This window comes from Neolamprologus multifasciatus, chromosome 9, assembly GCF_963576455.1.
Source record: "Neolamprologus multifasciatus chromosome 9, fNeoMul1.2, whole genome shotgun sequence".
Taxonomy (NCBI): Eukaryota; Metazoa; Chordata; class Actinopteri; order Cichliformes; family Cichlidae; genus Neolamprologus; species Neolamprologus multifasciatus.
The window spans coordinates 8,037,551-8,052,327 of record NC_140447.1 but is presented as its reverse complement, the minus strand read 5'-3'; the positions used below and the strand labels follow the sequence as shown (position 1 = coordinate 8,052,327).

Genomic DNA, 14,777 nt, shown 5'->3' with positions numbered 1-14,777 from the left:
TCAAAGGGTACATGTTGATACATGTGAGGTCTCACCTGAGGGATTTGGTCCACCCTCGCCATCATTCAAAGTGTAAATCGCCTTTTTGTGTAAAATCCCACGCATTAAGGGAGTTCGGAATCACTAAGGAGGCCCGGTGTTTTCACAGTAATTTGGGAATCAAGGAAAACTATGAAAAGTGTTCCTGCTCGCCAGAAGGCACATATTGTCTTCTAAGGAGACAGACAGAGCATGTGCGCGACTGATTGTGACCACACACTCGCTGCGCCTTGCACACACATATATCAATTTTTTTGTTTTATTTTAAATGTACTATGTGTGAATTATATTTTATTCGTCTGGTTCCTGATTAAGATGGAGGAACTGTGCCACTGGCCCCCGTGGTTTGGGTATGGATATCCACAATAAGTGGCCTGGAGAGCGGAAAACTTGGCAGGGTATTCGTGTTCTGGGCAATTAGGAATGTTGGAAACCTGAACTGAAATCTGCTTTTGGAGGAGCACTCAATCTGTCACTCACAGTCAAAACACAGCACGGAAAACTCATCCCTGCACATCGTTCAAACTTGCACACACACACACACACACACACACACACACATATATATGCAGGCAGTAGAGTGAAAACCGCAACTCAAATGCTTTTAATGTACACCTTTAACAAGTGCCTGAAAATACTCGCACCCACAGATAACCAGGGGCTAGTTAGACCACCCCCGATGGCCAAGCACTCTGATTTCTCCTCTACCAACTTAAGTTTCACATGCTAGAATCAGTGTGTGTGTGTGTGTGTGTGTGTGTGTGTGTGCGTGTGTGTGTGTGTGTCCTATTTCAAAGCTGTTTTCCTCTTCGGCTCCTAAACTCTGTGCTGACTCAATTAAGTGGCTGCTCCCTTCAATAGCCGTGGGTCTGAAATTCCATTTGAATGTGATGTTCAAGTGTGTGTACATGCGTGTGTCTCTCTGAGTGTGTGTGTTTTAATAGCTTTAGCACCTGCTCGTTCTATACACCAATCTAAGCCAAAGGCCAAAATATAATTACGTTGGCGTCCCATTTTATTCTGTTATAGAACAGGCTCACTGTGGCTGTTATCCTGTGGTTAAACAGCAGATAGACAACTGTTCAGCTCAAGTTCACCAGTTAAAGCAGTTACATAAATCTGACCCCGGTGCTGCTGGGAGCATAAAAACCTCAGCAGTGTGTGCGCGCGTTTGTGTGTGTGTGCTCATTGAACACAAATATAATGAAAGCAAACTCTGCCCACCTGTTCTCCGAGTTTTAACCTGAGACCTCATTAGCACACAGTGTGTTATTTCCACTACATAACCTGCACAGTATGTTGTGTTGCTCTGTGGTCCTCTGAGAATGTGTGCACATGCACATAATAGCAGTAATAGTCTGATTTTCAACCTTATTACCTAAACACTAGACTCAAAGAAGAATATGATTCATATACAACATTGTAGGACTGACACTCCCGCCCTTGTGTCCTCTCTGTTCAGATATGACTATGTGGAGGTACGAGATGGCACCGATGAGAGCGGGCAGTTGGTGGGGAAGTACTGTGGAAAGATTGCCCCTTCTCCAGTCGTCTCTTCTGGAAACCAGCTTTTCATCAAATTTGTGTCCGACTACGAGACCCACGGAGCAGGCTTCTCTATCCGATACGAGATCTTTAAGACAGGTAGGTGACAGTTATCTTTTGCACAATAGCAATGTTTTTCACATTCATGTTAAAAATATATTTATTTTGTATTCTACATTTAAAAATTGCTATCTTGCATATTTTACATCAGCAATATCAAATTGTGTATGCTGTTATTCAAGGATGGAGGAAATCATTTCTCCTTTGTTCTTTTTAACAAAAAGAAAAGGGGATGCTGCAGAGTAACAAACAGAAATGCAACTGACAAAACTTACCTCAAAGCAAATTTAGTAGCTCTTCTCGAACACAGACTGTATATTAAAGATTTACAGAGCTGCTGTGATGTCACCAGTTGTATTGTTTGCTTTTTTTGGAGCCAGAAGGGACCATTTTTCAGTGAGTTACTATTACCAAATATTAGCTAGCTTAGTTAGAACCTTTCTGGGAATTTAACTCACTAAAATTCCTCTTGGACAATTTGTTAGTACAATAATGAAACCATAAGCAATATCACTTGTCACATAATTGCGCACAAATTCTCCAAAAGACGATTAACAGCCCAAAAACTGTCAAGGGGCCTCGTTCTGTGGCTTCAATTAGCTGAGGTAATACCTCACTAGACAGCTAGCAGTTATAACCACCTGTGTCAACACACGGGGCGATCGTGGCTCAAAGAGTTCGCAGTTCGTCTTGTAACCGGAAGGTTGCTGGTTCGAGGCCCGACTCGGACAGTCTTGGTCGTTGTGTTTTTGGGCAAGACACTTCACCTACCGCATACTGGTGATGGCCAGAGGGCCCCGAAAAGCGCTATATAAAAATGCAATCCATTATTGTTATTACACCTGTCACTTGAACTGCAGATGTTCTCAATCATACAGTGCTTTAAGCCCTGAAACATTTTAAATGGATGGGTAAGAAAAAAAACACTGTCCACCCTTGTTGATCATGAACTTTGCAGTAGAGATCCAAAGTGTTTTTTGGCTGTTGACATGCCTATTTTTTCTTTTACCTTTGACATTTTATCACTGATGTATGAGGCTTGGCTCGCTTTTTGAAGACAACCTCAAGTGGCCATTATTGGAACTGCAGTTTGAAGCACTTTTTGCATCAGCTTTGCTTTTCAGCCACTGAAAACTATAATCACAGTAATAAAACAGGTTTGCTAAACCATTGGAAATTTAGTTGCCCGGAATTCAAAGTTGTGTTTTCCTCCTTTTTCGAGCAAGCTTACTCTGTGATCATCTTTCTTTTGTTCTTATTTGCATCATTATTACATTTAAAATGTCTGAGCTGACACAAAGTAGTTGTTGACATCTTGCTTTAAGTTGAGGGAACGCTGTCACAGTCCCCTAATTTGTCAAATCTATCAAACGCGGTGCAACACGCGATAAAAGCTGGAGGAATAATTCTGATAATGAAGCAAGAAAGAGCCCCTCCATCTAATTTCATGGTTTGTTTGTGATTTAGTCAAGGCATTAGAGCATCAAATTATGCAAATGCAATATGGCAAGCAATATGCTTCATTCAAAACCAATGAATCATAGTCCCATATGTTCCATAATTGTAGCAGTTTTCATCTGGTGTGAATTATTAGACAATAAGCATGGGCATAATTTGCTAAGCGCCGATTTAACAAATGTTGTTTCAAGTGTTGGTTTATTGTCAGATGGCAATCCACAGCAAGGGTATGAACCAGCTATTATAACCTCTGATGTGCTAGTTGTGGAGAAAATTATTTCAATCCACTTAGCAGGGCTCTAGCTGAGGAAGTGCTTTCAGCACCACAGTAGTATGCAGTTAGTTATGTTCTTCCCTTATTACTTAAAAATAGGACCTCTGGGTAATTTTAGGTGAGAGCCCGGTATGTTAAATCAAAAATATTATCAGGGGATGTCTGTCTTATCAGACCGCAGCATAGCAAGAAAGAGAATTTCCTGTTGGGTTGCTGCCTTCCTTTGTTTAGACTGGAAGAAGGCAGATGAGAACAGCATATCTAGAGAGTGAGTAGTGCCCAGGCAGGTGCGACAGACTCCTTTTATTAATTAACCCCAGCAGCAGTCTATGGGACAGCCCCCCGTGACCCCAGGAGACATGATAAATAGCCCAGCAAGGTTCCTCCTTCCTTTTAATCTGAGCGAGTGTGTGTTTGTGCTTGTATGTCTGGGTTCGTGCGTGTCACCATCACAGTAGGGCAGCTGGTGGAGTGTGGGTCCATTTACGAGATCAAAGCGACACACCTCGACATACGCGAACCGGTCCACACGCACACACACATTCCCCCCTGATAGGCTTGTTAAATCTGCTACATTCTTTCCACGATTAGCTTGGTATTTCCCAGTCTCATCTATTAGCCAGGACTGATTATAAATGAGGCGTGTTAGGGGCCCTTTGGCGATAGGGAAGAGCTGCTGAACGCACTCACAGGAAATCTAGCAAGAAACATGGATCTAAGCGTGGACAGAGAGCAAATCGGGGCCAGGGTTGAACTTTTTCATATGAATATTTTTGTGCTATCCCCCCCCTGCAGAGAAGAGCACCGTGGGTGCGCCATCACTTTCTTAGTGGATCCAGACCATCGTTAAGCTTTGAGTTCGCTCTGTGTTTTGACTACTGTGGTGCTGGCTCCTGCCAAGAATGGGCTCTGAGATCAATTAGCAGCTCTGTTTGTTGGAGTGAGAGAGAGTGAGAGAGAGAGGACCGAGCAGAAAGAGAGATACAAAGCTAGCTGATTAGCGCAGCTTATCAACACGCACGGCATTAGTTGGGAAAACATTGTGTTGGCTAACACATGTAACGTTAATGATGATACACAGATGCTCCGATAACGGACGGGGAAACGGGAGACTCACGCCCGTGCATGTCAATGAAGGGAAATGCAAAGAATGCAGGCTGTTTATCACTGTGATTATAGGCCCCGGCTCACTGGAAGTCAACCTTGGGGGCTGCCGCTGCCTTTCATTTAACAGAAGCAAAGGTCGTGTGCAAGATAAATATGCTCACAAGGCAAACATATTCAAATGCACAGCCCCCCTTTGGGATCATATGCCAACTTTTACAAGTATGTTTATATGTGCAGGTTCACTCACGTCAGCTGTAAGCTGTGTAGTTACAAATTCACAAACACTTGAAAAATCCTGGCATCTGTACCCCTGGCTTTCATCAGCGGCATGCCTGCAAAGTGTCTAATTGGTAGAGAACAGGTTGCTTTGCAGGCTCTCTATGGCCGCTTCTGCATCAGTCTCTACCCCCTCTCCACTCCTCAGTCCCATCCAACCATCTTAATTAGCATGGGCTATTTATTTTATAGCCCACAAATTGGCAGCCTCGCTCTGCTGGCTGAGGCCTGGCGAGAGGCGGGAAGAGCTAGATGGTGGTGAAGAAAGAGATAGACAAGAGGGATAAGTCGGAGAGGGAGGCGTGTTTGGCCCAAAGGGAGCAGTTCAACAAGCTGCTAGTGTTTGTGCGTCTCTACAGAAGCATTTGACGCCCAGATAAAAATAAAATGTCGATTAAAAAGAATGCGCCGGGAAAACAATGGCCTCGACTTGCAAAAATCGAGCAACAATGAGAGCGAAAAGCAGTAATGCCCCCCCTCAGTGTAAAATGACTTGACGTTGGATTACCCACCAATGAAATCCGGCTGCTTTTGTAAGAAGAAGATCTGTGTTTGTCCTGTCATCTGACTGAACTGCACTTAAAATCCTCAAGTGGATTCTGGAAAGAACCGTCCTCTTTAAGTGTACGCGTGTGCGCACACGCGCAACATATGTTTTCTTTTAGCAGCTCCTCAGTTTGCTTAGAGCCGCTCCGAGGCTGGCCGAGCTCCCATTGAAGTGGGAGAGCAGGCAGAGATAGTGCCACTGGTAGCCCCCACCCCACACACACACACACACACAGCTCATCCTAATTGCTCGGCAGAATGACTAAGCCTAGAGTGAGGCCTACCATGCCACACTAAAATATATATCTTCTCATGCAAAGGCCCTGTTTATCATGTCATGGAGATGTGGTTGCTTTTACTCTGAGCACACACCTGTGAAAACACTTTGAAGGTGTGTGTGTGTGTGTGTGCGTGTGCTGAGTGGGACCTAATGGGCGGGTGGCTTTTGTGGACGACACACCCTGATGGCAGAGGTCACATCTGGAGACGCACTGTCATTGTACACACGCACACACACACATGCAAGGCCCTCATGGAAACTCGAGACAACAAATTTCTTTCAGGGGAGCACGAGGGATACTGTGTCCCCAGCCCACCCCCATCCTATCAGTGCAGTGTCATCCATCCCTGTAAGTGGGGAAGGCAGGGTGATGTCATAGGCGCATGCTAAATACCACGTCAGTTGTGCAGAGCCTCAGGATGTGTGTGTGTGTGTGTGAGTGTGTGGGGGTAAATGTAAACCTGCCTCTTCCATCTGTTTCAATGACAGACACTCCACAGGCTCCAGGTTAATGTTTGATTTAGTGTGGAAGGAGTTAATTCTCCACCGGCAATTAACCCTTCTGTCAGTGTGGCATGAGAACAAAATGGGAGGGGGTGGGGGCGGGCGTGAAGGCGGTGGGGGGCATTAATGGCGCAGGGGGGCAGAACTGGGATAATAATCAGCCGGAGAGCGACATAGAACACAAACAGTGGTGATTTACTTAACAGCCTAAGAACAACACCTTCAGCTTCTATGGCTCCAGCCAACCCACCCTGACTTGGGTGGGTTGGCGGGGGGGCAGTGATGATTAGATGCAAAGAAAAAAAGTTTGAAGTGTTAAAGGAGCAGAAAGAAAAAGAGGGGGACAGCAGGAAAATAGCAAGAGGCTGTCACATTTGACACCCGTTCCCTGCTTGTTCTAATGATTAACGCACAGTCTCCGGTTTTCTCTCAGCACTCAGAGCAACACAGAGCACAAGCAATCAGGGGAGACTTAAGAGTTGAAAGGCGCACCCTTGCCTTAATGTCCAGACCACATTTATTTAGCATTCATTATGAATCTCTCACTCTAGCAAAGATTGAAATCAAATCCCCAATCAGATATCGTTTTGCCAGTTACAACTTGCCCTGTTAAACAAATTCAAATCATTCAGGAAGCAAGTTGCCAGTGACATCTGTTTACTCCTCCATCCAGAGAAGGACTCCATATAAATGAGAGTTAACAGAAGTCATTACTGCCAGCGGTAAACAGTGGAGTGTCTGGTTGGAGGCTGAAACTAAATGCTGTGCGCTCAAGGTTGCTTCTTCCTTTCTTTGTCCCGTCCTTCTGCTTTAAGTTTAAAAGCTGCAGTTTGCACGTGCTTGCTCAGTCACACGTTTTCATGTCTGCAAACCTGTTTTTTAACCTTTCCTGTTTTTAAGAAATCTACGAGGAGAGACGCCCACAACTGCAGCGGTAAAACAGCACAGGGAGAGACAGGGAGTAACTAAGGGGCAGGGTGTTAGCCTTTGGTTGACAGCTGGATATATTTGTCTCCTGAAGCTCCTTGTCGAGACGCACGCAGCGCATGTAGGGGCGATGCGACAGGAAAGCGTGACTGCTTTTCTGTTTGCCTCTCGCTCGCATCAGCACAAAACATCCTGGGCGTAGCGAGAGGAGCTGGGGACAGAAGCCCTCCCATGTGGAGACGGCAGATAAAAGAGATCTGTTGGGTGATTATCTCACCGGTGGGAGCAACCAGAGTGCTCTGTCTCTCTCGCTCTTCTTTTTTCATTTGGAGGGAGTTGCATACAGCCAGGAACAAAAAAGCTGACAGTATAAGAAGGTTTGTCCTTGCTTTCGCCTCAGTTATGACAGTTCAGAAAGAACATAGCAACAGAAATGTTGACGGTGAGGTTGGCTTAGTTTGGGGACAGTATCTCTGGTTAATGCCTTTTATCATTCAGAGGAGAAGTCTGGTGTGGGGACCTTGGTAACTACCAGTGTTTAGCCGAGATAATCAGAAACCAGTAGAAACGATACTGTAAGTGCTGTAGTTTTACTAACAAACATTTGTGGTGGTACTGTGCTCTTTGACTGCCAGCCTACTGCTTGGATTTTGACAGGTTTTCAGCGTGAACCATTTCCAAACTTTAAATCTGTTCTGGTCAACTGCTGAGCTGAGATAAGGGTCACGGTAGAAGCTGATGAAATGGATGGAGAGTGGAGCTCGGAGCCAATATCCACACGAACACATTGACCTGAATAGCACTCTGGATGCTACAGCTGTCTAGAACACTCACCACAGAAAGACCTGGCTTGCATCTATAGTTTTTACCCCCCCCCCCCCCCCCCCCCAGAACTGCGTGACATTAATATCAAATGTGGCAAAATGCAGATCTCCAGCATCCAGCAACCCGCTCATCCCGGGGAGCACTCTCCCTGAACAAAAATCAATCCGTTTTTTCCTGGGGTAAATACGAAGGGGGAAGCTGAGAAATTAATGGCGCCCACTGTTCGCGAAAGCCACACTTTAGCCGCCGCACTAAATGTCAACTCTTTTTGGAGTCAAAGCGCCGGCTCGCCGTGGCTTTCAGCTTGGGGCGAGGGGAGAAAATCAACGTCCCTTCACTCAAAGCACCGGTGGACAGGCTCAAGTGGAGTTGATGGTCTTCAATTAGGGGCCCAGCGAGATGCTTGAGTGGCGATGGGAAAAAAAGCAGTTTGCCACATTCATTTAAGCTGCAGTGACTGCGGCACGGTGGCTCTGTCTAACGATAACTCCCTGCAATTTTGGTTTCGATTGGCCCCACCTGCACCCATCACGCCAGCTGCCAGACAGGCATGAAAATGATGTTATCCTGGGTACATTTCTACAACTAATGGCTCAAAATAATTGCCCCAAACGACAGTAATTCTGTTTTTTTTCTGATTTTCTATCTCTGTGTATATGTTTGTATAAAACAAGCGCTTTCTAACACTTGGGACTGATGCTTGAGTCTGCATAGTGATCGCATCCTAATGTCTGTCACATACATTTAAACATTTTCAAGCAGCTGCTAGTCTCAGTTTTTTGTTTTTTTTTTAATCACATGTCAATCATTCTTAAATCATAATTTTGTGCTTGTGAGAAGTGTCTGCCATGGGAAATGCGTTAATACTCCTCATCAGCTGAAAGGTAGCTCTCCGGGGAGCTGTGCATAAATATTTTGACTTTTCCTGGTGTAAAACTGTGTGTTTAGGCGTGCGTGCGCGCGTGTTGATGAATGCGCAGTCGTTCACTTTGCTTTCCATCACTGACGCTGTAATTTTGCTCGAGCACCTCTCATATGTTTCGCAGACATGTCCTGATGAGGGCTTGTGTGTAAATGTGTGTGTGTGTGTGTGCGTGTGAGGAATGAATCAAGCTCTTTATTCATCATTCCCCCGATTCTGGTGATTGAGGCCTTTCACTAATGTTTACACTTTCAGCCCAGATGTTCCTCCAGTTTTAACACACACACAGACAGTGATGGAGTGTGATGCTCAAAAGCTCGGAGCTTTTGAACATCCAGATGTAGAGATCCAGATGTGAAAACAAGAACTACTGAGGTGGTCTTGCACCTAAGGGCCGTAAACTGTCCTCCCCTCAGTAGGGCAGCTGGAAGGCTGAGCTTCTAAAACTTACTTTAACACCTAAGCAACTCACTTAAGCAATAGTCATCCAAATGTCTTCCTTTGTCCCCCATTCATCTTCTCACTTCTTCCTGTCGTCCTTCCTGCAGGTCCAGAATGCTCCAGGAACTTCACCTCCAACAGCGGCATCATTAAGTCACCTGGGTTCCCCGAGAAATACCCCAACAACCTGGACTGCACTTTCATGATCTTTGCCCCGAAAATGTCGGAAATCATCTTGGAGTTCGAGAGCTTTGAGCTGGAGCCCGACCCAACACCCCCTACTGGTGTGTTCTGCCGCTATGACCGGCTGGAGATCTGGGATGGGTTCCCTGGAGGTGAGTGAATGGGAAGAACAGAGAATTGAATGCAATTTAATGTGAAAGTGTGAGGCATTGCAGCAATGCATCATTTAACAATTTAGGGCACCACTGCTACCTGCTGGGCAGCGTTAGATCACTAAATATACACAGATCAGGCATAACATTATGGCCACCTGCCTAATATTGTGCCAAAACAGCCCTGACCCATCGAGGCATGGGCTCCACTAGATCCCTGAAGGTGTGCTGTGGTATCTGCACCAAGATGTTAGCAACAGATCCTTTAAGACCTGTAAGTTGTGAGGTGGGGCCTCATTAGATTTGACTTTTATGTCCAGCAGATCCCACAGATGCTTGATTGGATTAAGATCTGCAGAATTTGGAGGCCAAGTCAGACAAACTCAAACTGACTGTGAACCTCAAACTATTCCTGAACCATTTTTGCTTTGAGTCAGAGCGCATTCTCCTGCTGAAAGAGGGAGTGCCATTTCCATGCGTAGGTAGTGATGTCCACATGCATGGCAGGACCCAAGGTTTCCCAGCAGAACATTGCTCCAAGCATCACACTGCCTTTGCAGGGTTGCCTTCTTTCTATAGTGCATCCCACCCACTAACAGGTGCATTGATGAAGAGATAATCATTGTTATTCACTTCACCTGTCGGTGCTTGTAATGCTGTGCTTGATCTGCGTAGACACTGCTGTGGAGCTGCTACTTTTGAACTCATGTACACTTTATGACTCCTTTCTAATTAAGCTACAGTTTGAGCTCCTCTGTTATCATACATTTTTTCTGTTATGTTATTACTAAGCCGTTTTGCTGTTTCTAGAACTACAAAAAACTCTGGTATTTGAAAGTCAGAGATCTAATGTCCAATCAAGTGTAGAAGTTAGCTGTGTCAACACCAGCATAACAAACATGGGAAAATATGTGTTATCGCACTATTTAGAAAACCTGTTAACCTGTGGTGGGAGCGTGAGAATGCGGGTGAGTGGAGTGATAAGTTTCAGCTTCGCTGCTCACTGTTTTTCCAAAAGGAAAGGAGCAACTTTAAACAATAAGATGACATTCTTTGGGCAAGAAGGCTAACTACCTTAACCATACTTGGAAGTGGTCTAACAGAACGCTTTGTCTTTGCCAAATGCCGAACCCTTCCTGTCACAATCCTCCCATACTTCCTTTTTCAGTCACAGACCGTATGCCTAGTGCCTGTACACTTGGGAGTTCATTGTCCAATCTAGGCTGTAATGTTTAAGTTGATGCTTTTCAGGGTGCTGACATGTGGAGAACACAGTCTGATCTTGCAGGAAATTGCTCCAAAAAGAATTTCCTTTGCAGGATTCTTTGTGTTTCTCACCAGAAGTGCTTATTAGAGTCAAACAGCACTCCGTGAGACGCCTGCTGCTCTTGGTTTAACACAGGCCACAACGTTCACGTGGATCCAGGCACACAATCAAAATATTCCCCCATAAAATGGCGTTCTAAAATCCATCTATCTCAAAATAAATAAATAAATAAATCAGCAGGTGAGCGACGGGGCGAGAGCAAGCTAGCAGCGTTCAAAGCAAGGCTTCCATTGCTCTGGGATGAGGCTTTGAACTCGGCAAGCGAAATCACCTCTTGAAGTTTTCAGTTTTTCTCCTGGCTATTCCAACACGGGGTGCAGACAAGATGAAAGCTTCTCTTAGCCATCGGTGGCAGAAAATTGAAAGAATTTTATCTTGTTGCGTTCAGCACAGTGCACATCAGTATTCTCTGCTTTCACGTCGGAGGTGATAAGGTTGAAGCGCAAATCGCGGCGCCTTTTCAAGTAAGTTTACTTAAAGCTCAGTTTTCTTTGAGCCCCTTTGTCTGTAGATGTTAACTTTTGCCAAGCTGACCTTTGATTCCACAAAATATTTCCACAACTCATTTGTGCAACCCCTCCTCCCTGCCAGAGGTGACGCATGCCTAATTTTCAAGACTGGTGTTGATTAAGTCGATTCTCAAAGACTCTGGGAGCTGAGAATATGTCACATTATTAGCACCTTTTAATACATATTTTTACAGAAGACACTGGGGGTCTAGAAAAAGTAACGTTTCCGGCACTGCTTGATGATTAAGATTCAGATCTGTCTCAGTTCATCATTGCATACAGGAAGCTTTGATGAGAGCAGGAACTGGAAAATGCCATTTTGAACTGATGTAGCGTCACTCAAGTGTTGCGTGTGATCCACAGTCCTGTATAAAAATAAGCCACGGGAGGAAAGCAGCGTGTCGGCTTCTGCCAGGTGGTTCCTGTGGTGCGTGCAGGATCGATAATTATGCATTAGCACGGAAGACTGGAGGCAGAGGTGGGAGACGTTTGGGCAGGCGCAGGTCTTCGTGAAGCAGCAGGGGGGGAGGATCTGTGCTACCCCTTATCCCTGTTCTTAAAGTGCACCTCGCTCGACAGGTGTGTCGTGGAACCTCAGCGAGCCATTTCCCTGGGGAAGGCTGGAGAAAAGGCAGCAAGGTTCTTGAAAATATCATAGTGCTGGGGACTCATGCAGATAATCCAGGAGATGTTTTTTCAGCTCAGGTTCAAAAGCAAACATACAGTAGAGTCGCACATTTGTTCACCAGGCACCTGGTCTGTGAAGATTAATTTGAGCCGTCACATTGCTCCCGCCCCCCCGCCCCCGAGCCCCAGCAGCCTGGCCTTTGCCTTTCATGTAGGAGCCGGGCTGGAAGTGGCATGTTTTGGATGACAGGAGGCCACGGGGAGGCAGGACTGTCACTCGCTGCTGATCACAGCATTACTAATCACAGATAAGCTCCAGCTCCCCCAACAGGAACGCACACTCACCAGTGCGCACGGATCACAGCACACATCAGAGACGCAGGGCAAGGTCATTGTGCTCCCGCGCTCACCCTCTCTCTCCCTCCCTCATCAACCCCATCGTTCTCACTCTCCCTGCATTTCTCCACCTCCAACCTTTCATCCGTCCTGTTTTCCCATTCCGCTCAGTCTGCCCGGCCGAACACATCGCTCTCCCACTTTTATTGCTTTCCGACTTTTAATGCTTCCCCATTGTCTCGCTCCAGTCTTCACTTGTTTGGCCTCGCTGGGCCACGGCTGTGTCTGCCTCAGGTCTAAGAAAACAATTGTGGGTACTGGAGGTTTGTGGTATTTACAGCCAGCAAATAGAGACCATGACGCCCCCCCGTACGCCACAGGTTGCGCTTGCTTTTTTTTTCCCCCTGTGACAGGCAAACGAACAAACAGAGTCTTTTCTCGCTCTTCTTTATTGGGTCGATTGACACACCAGGCTTCACACCTCCACGGTGGGGGTGAAGGGCTGGTTAAAAGCCATGTGTGACCTTCACCCAAGTCTAACTCGAGGAACATATTATATGTTTGCACTTATTCCCTCTTTTTCTCTCTCCAGTTGGCCCACACGTCGGAAGGTACTGTGGGCAGAACACCCCGGGCAGGATCATCTCTTACACAGGCATCCTGGCCCTGACAATCAACACCGACAGCGCCATTGCAAAGGAAGGCTTCTCTGCCAACTTCACCGTCATCGAAAGAACTGTTCCAGAGGGTGAGCTGGCACACACTCCAAAAAACCCCCCAGAAAAAGCACTTAAAATCAGACAGATGGGGATGTCAGGGAGGCTGAATCACAGGTAGACAAAGAACATTGGTACACAAGTGGGATGACTGAGGCAGAAATGTAAATTTGTTTAGTGAAAGAAAACTTTAAAAGTTACTAGCTGTAAAAGAATTAGAGGGCAGGAATGTAACCAGCCGGCGAATATTACACAAAGAAGCAGATGTTGTCTGCTACTTTCAGTGGGTCCTGTTGTGACAAGTTCCCACTTGTTAAGCAGAACTCATAAGAGTTATTAAATAAACACCTCCTGCCTCTTCATTTGGGGAATGTGTTACTGGTTACAAGTCTGCCTCCTGTGGTTTACAAGGCTTACATTTACACACCATCAGCCCAGACGAGCTCCAAAAGACGGCGTCCTCACCAGTAACAACCCTGGACGCACACTTACACACATCCCTGGGGCTTTTCACATTCAGTGTCCCTGTCACGGCGCCTGACCCCCTGACCCCGTTTTGCAAAACTTTCCATCTAAACATTTCATCAAGGAGGAAAAGTCCTGGTAGGAGTTATAAATCTGTCCAGAGGCTAGACCACCCCATTAACATACCCACACCCACACATTTGGTCTTTGAATAGCAGCAGAGATGGATGAAATCCAGCCAATCTGCTAATCATCTCCAAAGAGCGTTTTATCTCACCCAAAGGGGAAGGCACACATTGCTGTTGTACACATGCTGCAAATGAAAACAAGGCCACCTCGCAGCAACGAGAAGAGCTGTGACTGTTTATGTCACTTCTCTTTAGTTTACTCCGAGTCACTCGGGCTATTTTAATCACGCGTCCAAGATCCGATTACGCGGAGCGGCTTTTCACATTCGCCCTTAAGAGGCCCAGTGAAATATCTGACCTGTGATCAGCGCACACCTTCATTTAGAAGTCAGTTGCTCGGGCTTACATCAGCAACTCAAACAAATCCGAGATGAAAATAAAAATCTCCAGACCCTGTTTTTGCTTTTCCAGGCCTGTACTGCTTGAATCATTCATAATCCCCTTATGCATAATACACGGTGGATTTTCTCGCTTCTCCGTGGCGAGGGGATGGGTACGCTCCAGCTGGAAGCTACTGATGAGAGGCGATAAGGCGCTGAAAAGAGGCCTTGTCTTTTGTTCTTTCTCATGCACTCATCGCCTCTATCAACTGTCGCCATTTTCCTCAGCTATCAAACCCCGCTTTGGTCGCTAATCCACGTGATCAGATACCACCTTTGAAAGCGAACAGACAACCTCGTTGTGTTTTTTCGTTGATCGCGGTCTGTATTCTAGGTGACGTAGGTCCGAGTACAAAAGTCTGGCAAGAACGGGCCGTCTTCTCAAAGAAAGGCGACAATGAATGCGGGGAGGTGCGAGACAGTTTTCTCGGCCTCACACGGAGACTCCGGCATACCTTTGTGCACGAACACATGCGTATACAGCCACACGTCGACACTGTAAAGCACAAGGATGCACGCTGACCCACTGACTGAGGCGCGTGAGCAGGCCAGCAGATGGGGAGACCATCTGTGTTAGCTTTTAGGCAGCAGCCACACAGCAGTTCCACACTACTCTCCATCCTGAGCCCTCTGAATCTGTGCATGTGTGTCTGCATATAAGCAAATGACTGTATTTCTTTGGTCATAAGC

The 14,777-nt window shown here is 46.1% G+C and overlaps 1 protein-coding gene and 1 long non-coding RNA gene across 3 annotated transcripts in view; one reads left to right on the top strand and one right to left on the bottom strand.

Annotated features, from left to right (window-relative positions):
• Nucleotides 1-14,777, bottom strand: part of LOC146510968 (uncharacterized) — a 395,415-nt gene that overhangs the window by 223,596 nt on the left and 157,042 nt on the right. The gene's annotated exons all lie outside the window — the stretch shown is intronic.
• nrp1a (neuropilin 1a) overlaps nt 1-14,777 on the top strand; it is a 65,713-nt gene that overhangs the window by 19,281 nt on the left and 31,655 nt on the right. For both annotated transcript variants that reach the window (XM_085172603.1, XM_085172602.1), the window contains exons 4-6: nt 1,502-1,683; nt 9,312-9,539; nt 12,931-13,086. In XM_085172603.1, the coding sequence (XP_085028729.1) occupies nt 1,502-1,683; nt 9,312-9,539; nt 12,931-13,086 (566 nt within the window). The remainder of the gene's footprint in view (nt 1-1,501; nt 1,684-9,311; nt 9,540-12,930; nt 13,087-14,777) is intronic.